This window comes from Arabidopsis lyrata (assembly GCF_000004255.2).
Source record: "Arabidopsis lyrata subsp. lyrata unplaced genomic scaffold ARALYscaffold_4, whole genome shotgun sequence".
Classification (NCBI taxonomy): domain Eukaryota; kingdom Viridiplantae; phylum Streptophyta; class Magnoliopsida; order Brassicales; family Brassicaceae; genus Arabidopsis; species Arabidopsis lyrata.
The window spans coordinates 10382350-10392711 of record NW_003302552.1 but is presented as its reverse complement, the minus strand read 5'-3'; the positions used below and the strand labels follow the sequence as shown (position 1 = coordinate 10392711).

The 10362-nt window shown below is 34.5% G+C and overlaps 1 protein-coding gene across 1 annotated transcript; it reads left to right on the top strand.

Annotated features, from left to right (window-relative positions):
- The first annotated feature begins 5453 nt into the window (after positions 1–5453).
- LOC9315084 (sodium/pyruvate cotransporter BASS2, chloroplastic) lies at positions 5454–8534 on the top strand. Its single transcript, XM_002880799.2, has 13 exons — positions 5454–5702; positions 5775–5877; positions 5961–6078; positions 6174–6215; positions 6292–6405; positions 6489–6551; positions 6993–7120; positions 7216–7297; positions 7518–7569; positions 7657–7754; positions 7844–8002; positions 8094–8183; positions 8270–8534. The coding sequence occupies exons 1-13, from the start codon at positions 5600–5602 to the stop codon at positions 8345–8347; spliced, it is 1230 nt and encodes a 409-aa protein (XP_002880845.1). The 5' UTR covers positions 5454–5599; the 3' UTR covers positions 8348–8534.
- The last annotated feature ends 1828 nt before the right edge of the window (positions 8535–10362 follow it).

Below are 10362 nucleotides of genomic sequence, written 5' to 3'. Positions count from 1 at the left end.
TACATGTTCCCGTTCCATAAAATGCTATCTCAAAGAAAGTAATCAAAGTGAGAATTTTATACACTAATTATAGTATTGTTGATGAAAGTTAAAACCAAAGTGCATCAATGAGTACCTGACACACGTGCTGTACCATTATCTATAGAAACTCTGCAGCTTATATTATGAGAATTGACATACAAGACCTAAAAAGTGAAACTAAAAACATCAATGAGAGCTTCCAAACAAAAACTATTTGAAGTTTTACGATACAATGTTAACGGACTATTTTACTTGTGCTGAATCAAAACTCACCTACCTGCAAAATTTCTACGGTTGGCTGGTTGGTATGTGATATAGAAGAAATACCGAAATTATTTTCTTTCACTCTAGGGAGAACTGGCTCAGCTACTTCCATGGAATAGAAAGAACATTTGGTGAGATGTGATAAATTCCCCATGGTAAAGCTCATCTGACCAACTGTTGTTGATGGGTTGAGGAACTTCAGTGCTTAAAGAGATCAGTTCCATTATGAGCAATCCCTGTTAATTTTCAGAAAATGATCAAAAGTTGATATAGAGTCCAAGATATATGCAGGACTTAGGAATAGACAGTACCTTTATCATTACTTCGCGTATGAACATCTCCACAAACTCCTCAGCCATCTTCTTTGTGATCATATCAATATGGCAAGTACCAAACCTTAGAGACCACACATGAGAATCAACTATTGAACTTTTGTTTTTGGGTCTTACCAAATGTAGAGACATTCCAAAAATTAAATACAGGGATGCCACCACAATCTCCAGCATCACTTGAATCTTCCTTAGAGCAAGAGAACTGTACAAGTGACTCGGTACCTAGCTTGGTATAACATCTCAGAGATCTGCTTGCATTTACCATCTCAACAACAACGGCTACCTGCATTTTTCTAAAGTTTTCTTTATAGATTCCAAATTACAAGAGAATAAATTTCCCAAATTTACAAGATTTAGCATTGTCACACTCACCATTTCCTTGTACGACGATAAAAGCTTGATTCGATAAGCACTCTGAACATAGAAAGACTTAGTTTGTGAGTTAAAACGAAAGAGATTGAACGCATGAGAATGAAACGAAAGACGAAGAGAGTATTGAAATGCAACTTTTCACATGTTGCTTAGACAGCTTCTTCAAAGCGTTCTTCTTGATATCAAACATGTTACTCGACACACCAAGCTCCATCATTGGCATATACCTATTGCCATGGAAAAACATAATATTAAGAATCAATCTTCTTACTCAAACACTCCTCAAATCACCAAAGTGAAACCAATTCCAAAACGATTGCTTTTTAGACGTTCTAAAGCAGAGAAAAAAAAAACATCAGTGAGAGCTTCCGAACAAATGAAATCATAGATTCTGTTTCAGCGATATCTAATAAACTACTTTTCACCTATTAACAAAAATACTCCATCAAAATAAAATAAAAACACATAGGAAGAAGACAAAAAGAAAGACAGACACTTTATCAAAGCCAGAGAGAAAGAGAGGGTTGATTACCAACTCGAGTTTTGTGGGTCTCGACCCGTACCCGCAGACACCGTTCTTAAGTAATATATATACAATCGGTCGTTCGGGATACGATTCACTTCCACCACCGTTTTGCAACCCTAACCGCTACATCCAAGCTACAAACGCCACATTAAAAAAACAAAAACTTTCAATTCACACATAAACCCTAATCAGACACTAATCTTAAAGAAGACAAAGAGTGCCATTAACGTCACCGTTGATGCTGGTCACGTTTTCTGGGGCGGTCCATCCGTTACCGTTGATGTTGGTCACGTTTTTTGGGGCGGTCCATCCAAGTAATGAATCCGACCGCAAACCATCATCGCCGGTGCCACCGTACCTGAGTGGTCTACTTTGAAATCAGACCGATTGTGAGCCGTAATATTTCACGTCTTTCTCTCTACAAACCTACTTGTGTATGCAAATTCATCCTGCAATCATACGTAATGTAAACAACATTAATATTTTTATAAAAATCGAGCCATAAATAAACTACAGAAGAAAAAAAACAGGGGTTAGTTGTGATCTAAAGGTGACTACCAATCCAGGTATTTATATAAAATTAAGAGGCGGTGTAATATCTACAACAAAAAGGAAGATTTATATATTTTTTAAGAAGCGAATCTATATCATAACAATTAATAATTTAAAATTGTCTTATTCAATATTATACATATTAATTTTAAGTAACGTTTCATTTTATTTTAAGATAAAGATGGAATAATAACATAACGATTTAGATTTACTACTATATCTTACATTTGTTTAGATTTTCCGTCATTATCGACATAAAATATTTAAAAAATAAAATTTTATTAGAGATATGAATCAGATTTAAAGAATATACGTAGGATTGTTTTGATATTTTTTGCCAATATCTACTTATCAAAAAAGGAAAATTTAATTTTTAACTCATAATTATCACAAACGATTGGTTGGGAAAGAAAGAAAAAAAACAAAAAAAAAACGGAAAACAAAACGAAAAAAAAAAAGAAAAAAAAAAGAAAGACACACGACCATTCTCCGTCTCCTTCTACGAAATCCCACGTTTTTCATTACGATCAATGGAGGTTAATACACTTTCATCGAGTCTATATTCATTATTCGTGCATGATCCAATCAGATAATTCAAGGTAATTTTAAAGAACACCCTCTTTTATTAGCTTGAACTCTATGGTGCAGGATAGCATCAATAATTCAATATGATGGTTTGAAGACTTGGCATGGACAAGATATTAATTAAGAGTCGTCTTTCTTATTTTTTTCGTGTTTACGAATATTATTAATTTTAAAAAATGTTACAATCGATCCATTTTTTTTAGGTTTTCTTATTTTTTCGTGTTTACGAATTTTATTAATTTTATAAAATGTAAATTATATCAAATATTCACTTATTAGGGTTATTTATGTAATTGAACATTAGTTGATATTCGACTTGATTTAATAGAGGGTATTTAAGTAATTACGTAAAATCAAGGACTCAACAAGAGCCGAGAGTCCGACACATCAGCAAAAACACTTCTCAAATATTGTTATATATAGATATAGTTTTTCTTTTACAAAAAAACAGTAACTACAAGATAAACGATATACGAAGTATGGGTATGGCCTGTTTTCATCTAGGATCGAAGCTACTCTTTGTTACCACATTGAGAGATACATTAGCCATCGGATCCATTCTCTTTGGTTTCATAACGGATCCATATGCCTCTATCTCTTTCTTTGTTTTAAGCACTCTATTTATGTTTTTGTTTCATTTGGTCCTCTCTTGTTTCAATTTTCTTTCAAAACTATGTAAATAATTTTTTGTGGAATAAAGTTAACATCCCAAATTTCATACCAAAAAAAATAGTATCTTAAGGACAAATTTTTTCAACGACTACTGCTCCCGAGAGTTCTCCTCACATCAAGCATCTAACGAAACAAAGGAAATAAATATTTGGTTGAGGGTTGATTTCTTGTGAAAGATGTGACTGTCTTATTGCTTAGAAAACCATGGTTCATTGGATTTGGAAACTCGAACTCGAGTGATATTGTTGTTTTGTGGACGGATCATGAAAGAAAGTGATAAGTTTTCAAGAACATGGTGGTTATGTACATCATCAAATGGAAAGTCGCCAACCATGGGAGCTTCCAACCTCCGTAGAAGTCTATCTCCACTACATATAGTGGAAGCTCTTCTCTGGGCAATAAAGTGTATGATTGGTGTCGATAACCAAGATGTAGCTTTTTTATAGACTGTTCAGATCTGGTGAAAATAGTGTCATCCCCAACCGAATGGCGGATATTTTCAGTGTATTTGAAAGAATTTCAGAGCGACAATGAAGAATTCACAAGCTTCTCTTTATCTTTGATCTCTCGCTGTGCAAATGTTAAAGCGGATAATTTGCAACGAAAAGTTTGTACCGAACTGCATCATATCACATATGTAAAAAAATATTTCTTAGGAATGCTTCTTTTCATTTGAGCTCTAATTAAAAATGATGAAAAAAAAAGCTCTAATTAATAGTTGTTGACAAAAAAAATGTGGTCTTGTTCTTCCCTGCAAACTAGGAGTGGAAATGTCGTATAGTCTTAAGATGCCAAAGCTGAGGGAGTGAATGTTGAACAACGTACTTGGGTTAAATCATTGTAGTTGAACTTGTTTAATATCCATATATAGATTCATACAAAATATATATATATATATATATATATATATACATAAATTTGTTTCATTCCATATAGTTTGTAGAAGTAGAGAAGATCCAACATGCATCTTTAAATAAACGAAGAAAGGGAATTTAAGAAGATGCAAAGAAAGAGATAAGCGAAGAAGCGAGAGAAGAGTGAAGTTGGGGCCAAGAAACATAAACTAGATTAGACCTCTCTCGATGATTCTAATTATTATCTCTCTATTTTAAGAAAATTTATTTTTTCTTGCATATCCCCCAACAAAACCAAAAACAAAATATAATTAAATGTAAAAAAAGTTGATCAAACATACAAAATTTGGTAGTCAAAGAGTGATTATATCAGTTTTTGTCGACCAAAGATTTGTCCGTCGCCAACAAAAATCTTAATATAAATGGTTTACTAGCAAAGTATATTTCTTGGATGGTGCAATGGTGATAATCATTGTCCACAAAATTCAGACAAGTTGTTATCAAAACTCACATTTAATGGAAACTTTTTATTTGTTCAGTCGAATAAATTAACGTGTAGTGTTTCAAAATGTGTTAAAATCAATATTTGATCATGTGATTGTCTTTTCATTTTATGAGTTTATCTAACTAATATAGCTATTTTCACATAAAAGATCGAGGCAAATCATATCGTCTATCAAATACCATATTTTCAGCAAATTGTTCTCCAACTTGATGCAAGACTTTTCCAATTTCACTAATTTATGTTTTTTTAACACAATTTTCAACGGTAGAAATATTGTGGTCTAAAAGGGTTTCATAGTAAACAATTATTTTCTTATTTTTTAATTGCTAAAATTCTAATAAAAATTCATTATGCAAATAAACAACTATATACTTACTTATTCGCATAATGAGTTTTTACTTCTGTTTTTTTAGGCGAAAACGCAAATCCTGCATTTTTGCGTATTCTAATGCGATTATGTAAATTTTCTTGATTGACAAATTTTTTTGCATAATTACATTAGAAAACGTCATTCCACCGTTACGTGGTTACCAATCGGAACTTATATATGAATTAGTACTACGTTTTTGTTCAATATGATCAATAAATATATGTAATCCCTTATATGGTTTTTCTATGAAAAACCATATATACTAATGATTTAATTTGAGATTTAAAACACATAGGAAATGACGGACGACCAAACAAAAAAAAAAAAAAAAAGCACATCGACTGATTTGGATTTCTCTACAATCGATCCAAAATGGTTTGAGATATTTTCCAGATAGGATTGTTGATGAAAGGGGCAGATGAAGAATGTGTGGCTCTCCTCTCTTTCTACAACACTCCACAAAACCCTTTGTCTCCTCCTTATTTGGAGATGTCACTAACTCATCTTCTCTGATTCACCAACATCCTAAAACCCTTTCGATCACCAATGGCTTCCATTTCCAGAATCTTACCAACAGACGGCAGATTAAGTCAATGCAGAATCAACACTTCTTGGGTTCCTGCTACGACCAGACCTCAAACTCACTTAGGTACCTATTCCTTAATCCTTTATAACTTCTCTTGTTACAGATTTAACTGAATCATTTGGTAATTTTTTTCAGATTATCCCAAGTTGGTTTCTGTTAGTAAGTCTGGAATTAGTTTGAGGATTCAGAATAGTAAACCAATTAGCCCTGTCTTTGCTCTTGAAGCAACAACTTCGAGGTATTTGTGGAAATTGATTGTAATTTGGTGAATTTGTAAACAAGTTAAGGATTTGGGTTTGTTAAAAATTGTAACTTTTACAGGAGGGTTGCTTGCAAAGCTGCTACAGGTGTGTCAGGTGATGTACCTGAAAGTACTCCTAAGGAACTTAGTCAGTATGAGAAGATTATTGAGCTTTTGACGACCCTTTTTCCTCTTTGGGTACTTGTTTTTATACCTTTCTTTGATGAAGTTTGAAACTTTTTGTGATTTTGATAACCGAAATGGGGCAATGTGTTTTTGTTGTTGTTGTGCAGGTTATTTTGGGAACACTTGTTGGCATCTTCAAGCCATCTTTAGTATGCTTCTTTGTTGTGTTTTTTTTTATCTGTAGGAATCTGTGGTTTTTGGGGCTTATAGATTTAAGTTTTGTAGGTTACATGGTTGGAAACAGATCTTTTTACTTTAGGTCTTGGGTTTCTCATGCTTTCTATGGGATTAACTCTTACGTTTGAAGATTTCAGAAGATGTTTACGTAATCCATGGACGGTGAGAGCTAATGAACACTGGTGTAGTTGTTTTGTTCTGTTAGATATGTTTCCCGTCTAATGTTTAAAGTCCTTCTCTTGCAGGTGGGTGTTGGTTTTCTTGCTCAATATATGATCAAGCCAATTCTAGGTTTTCTCATTGCAATGGTATGTTTCCAGTAATGTCTATCACATTAACTTCTATTTTCTTTTCTGAAATGGATGTTTATGCAGTAATATTGATCACTTCGTTGTTTTGTTCTAGAATGTTTAAGATTTTGGTTCTATTCGTTTTTACTTCTATAGTCTGTATACGTTTTAACCAAGTTAAATGTCGAGTAAGTGATGTATTATTGATTAATACGTGATTAAACTTAGATTTGATTGAGTTTTGTTGCATGTTCAAGTATCACTTTCTTCTTAGGTTGAATCAACATTTCCTATCTACAGCAACATTTCTAGGCATACTTGCTCACTTCTTGAGGGCTTCCTCTTGTAGAGAGGATTGCTATAAACTTGTGCTATGTGCATTTGTGAACACTACTATTTGGTTGGTGATGATTGTTAAGGAGAAAACTAATGCAAACATTTTCTGCGTTTTTATTTTAGACTCTTAAGCTTTCGGCACCTCTTGCGACTGGTCTTATCCTAGTCTCATGCTGCCCTGGAGGACAGGCGTCTAACGTTGCTACCTACATTTCCAAGGGGAATGTAGCGCTCTCTGTACTCATGACAACGTATACTTCTATTTTCACTTGTTTTTCTTTTTCGTTCTTTAATGTTGTTGGAGACCTCAAAAATTTTATACATAATCTGTTCTCTAATTCATTAGGTGTTCAACCATCGGGGCTATTATAATGACTCCTCTTCTCACTAAGCTTCTTGCTGGCCAGCTTGTTCCCGTTGATGCTGCTGTGAGTTTTCTTTATAACTTCTTTGAATTAATTCATGCAAAATTGCAGTAATTGTAGCTAATAATATACATTGCATTAAGCCAAAATTGAATCGTCATGGTTCAGTAAAAGTTATTGCATGATATAAAGTAGAAAGAAGTGAAATAGAACTCTATAACAAGGAAGTTGCAGCCGGCCACAATGAAAGTTTATGGATCCATTTTTTTTTTTTTTATAACAGGGACTTGCTGTTAGTACTTTCCAAGTAGTGTTGGTGCCTACTATAGTTGGAGGTAAGTATGGTGCTAAGTTTTTCCAGAAAAATGAATTTGTTCCTATATATCCTTAGGGACTAATGTCTTTTCTGCTTTGTGTGACAGTTCTGGCCAACGAGTTCTTTCCTAAATTTACGTCTAAGATCATAACAGTGACACCTCTAATCGGAGTCATTCTGACCACTCTGCTATGTGCCAGCCCTGTAAGCAGTTCATATCGCCAGAAATATTTTTGTTATTGAATTTTGAGACTGGAATTGGGATTGATTATTACTGTTTCTCTTCTGAAAAGATCGGACAAGTTTCAGAGGTTTTGAAAACCCAAGGAGCTCAACTTATACTCCCGGTGGCACTCCTTCATGCTGCAGCCTTTGCTATTGGCTATTGGATTTCAAAGTTTTCTTTCGGCGAGTCCACTTCGCGTACCATTTCTATAGAATGTGGAATGCAAGTAAGTTACTTTCTCCTTTACCATAGATATTCATTGCCGTCTGCTTTATTTAGGCTTCTTTTTAAAAATCCGTGTACCTTGCAAACCACAGAGTTCAGCGCTCGGGTTCTTACTTGCTCAAAAGCATTTCACAAACCCTCTAGTTGCTGTTCCTTCTGCAGTCAGTGTTGTCTGTATGGCGGTAAGTTTTCATAGCCATTTCACAAAACGTAACATGTAAATGTAAATTTCCAAAGTGTAATAATTTTGTTCAATGGCATTCTGCAGCTTGGCGGGAGCGGCCTGGCCGTGTTCTGGAGAAACCTACCAATTCCGGCAGATGACAAGGATGACTTCAAAGAGTAAATGACGTAGGAAAGGCAGTCTGTGTCTTCTCGATGTGATTGTTGTAATGTTAGTAAACATTACAAAATTTGTTTTGAAAATCATGAAACAAAAGTTGTTTAAGAGACATCAAAACAAGGGCGCGCATGAGAACTTGTGGTCAATTTTCTCTTATTTCTCAATTAATGGACACAAATCTTTTTTTTTTGGCACACCTCCAAATTTTACAGTCGTGAATTGAAGTTTCAGATTGGGATTAGCGTTGTTCCCAGAATCGTGTCTACTCTCACAATGGACTCTCTCATTTCCAGCCTTGACTTACGTCTTTTGTCAACAATGATAATAACTCATGTTATTTTGGTACATACGGTTTTGATGTTTTTAGCATTAGGTGGTTTTGGTGATTTTCCCTTTTAAATTAGATATGAGTGTTGATGTGATCATGGAAAGCACAAAGGACTTGGAACTTTATAAAGAGCTTGTAGCCGTGGAGGAGCTTGAAGCACAAGAGCAACTTGAACCTGAGGAGCATTTTGAACAAGAGAATGAGCTTGTAGCGGAAAAAGAGTACGGAAAAGAAGTTATCTTAATCTCACTGGTTTCGATACATGATCATCAAATGGGCAAGTGTCTCATTTGTACTATTTTTCCTTTGTCAAGTTTTGTCCCAATGAGTTGTTTTGACAAGGGTTTTAATGAGGCAAATGATTCACATTCAAATCACCCATTTGATCCAGCCCATGACATAACATTCAGAAATCTATACCCCATGGAATATATATAGAGTCCAGCCCATTTTATGGCCATTACAAGCCCAAGAAGAGCCCAAACCAAATCATTAATTTGCTGGTCAAGAGGAGTGAAGAAAATAGAAGTTTGAAGACGTAAGAAAATTATATGAGCTAAGAGAAGCCAAAGGAAGTGAAAAGTCTTTTCTATACAAATTCTATCTTTAATATTTTGCTAAGTTTCGAGGCAGTCTTGTGAGTGTGTTCCAAGACTCTTTTCTTCTTTATAAACCCCTTGTAATCTCTTATGAGAACCCATCTATCTTTCTATTCTCAAACTCTATTAAACATAGATCATTATTGATCCATTTTTGTTTGTCGAATCTTGATCTTTTTACGACTTATCAAAAGGTTTTTCCACATCCTTTCATGGCGTTATAATTCAATCAGCATCTCGTCTTTGAGTCATATGTTGTCTCTAATTCGAAAAATATCCACTCCAGATCTTCCAGTGCTGAAATTGGGTTAGATCCCTCCCGGGATCGCGTCAAGTGTTTTCCTTTTCTATTAGGGTTATGAACCTACGTTTAAGATTGTGTCGTGGGGTCTTTATGCTAATGAAAACACAACTTCCAACAATTAACCTAATACTCTATGCTTAAATGGTAATCAAACATGTAAACTTGATTGGAATGTGGCCAGTTGATCTCGGTATCAATAAGGGAACTAAGGAGTCCCATTGTATTTTGGTCTTTAAATTATTGGAATGTGTCCTATTTTTTTGTAACATCAGCTTTATTTAATTGTCGAAACAACCAATGTGATCACAATGTAATGCTTGTACCTTGTACAGTAGAAATAGGAGCAAAGAAATAAGATTGAAAAAGGCGTTATTAGGAATGTTTTGCTTTGCTAAAATCATTCGACTTGTTGCATTCCCTCTTTGTCCACATTTCAAAGTATTCTGTGTTTTCTAACCGTACACAGTAGATTCTCCATGGGCAAGCATCAGAGATGCACCGTACAATGACCACGTCATTTGTCGTGCGGTTGTTACGAAAGCTAAACTTCTTGTTGATTGCGTGTATGACGATCTTGACTTTACAGTCGTCTTTATTCTTGAACACCCGCCTGCAAACAATTCATCCCCTTCGTAATCTACATCAAGCACGACCAATCTTGTCTATCACCACCTATTCACATATAACAATTGTTGTTAACCCTTATATATTCACAGCTTATTATAAACATTTATTTCAAAACGTAGGCCTCTACATTTCGTTTGATCTATTACCGTTTGGGTCTGTG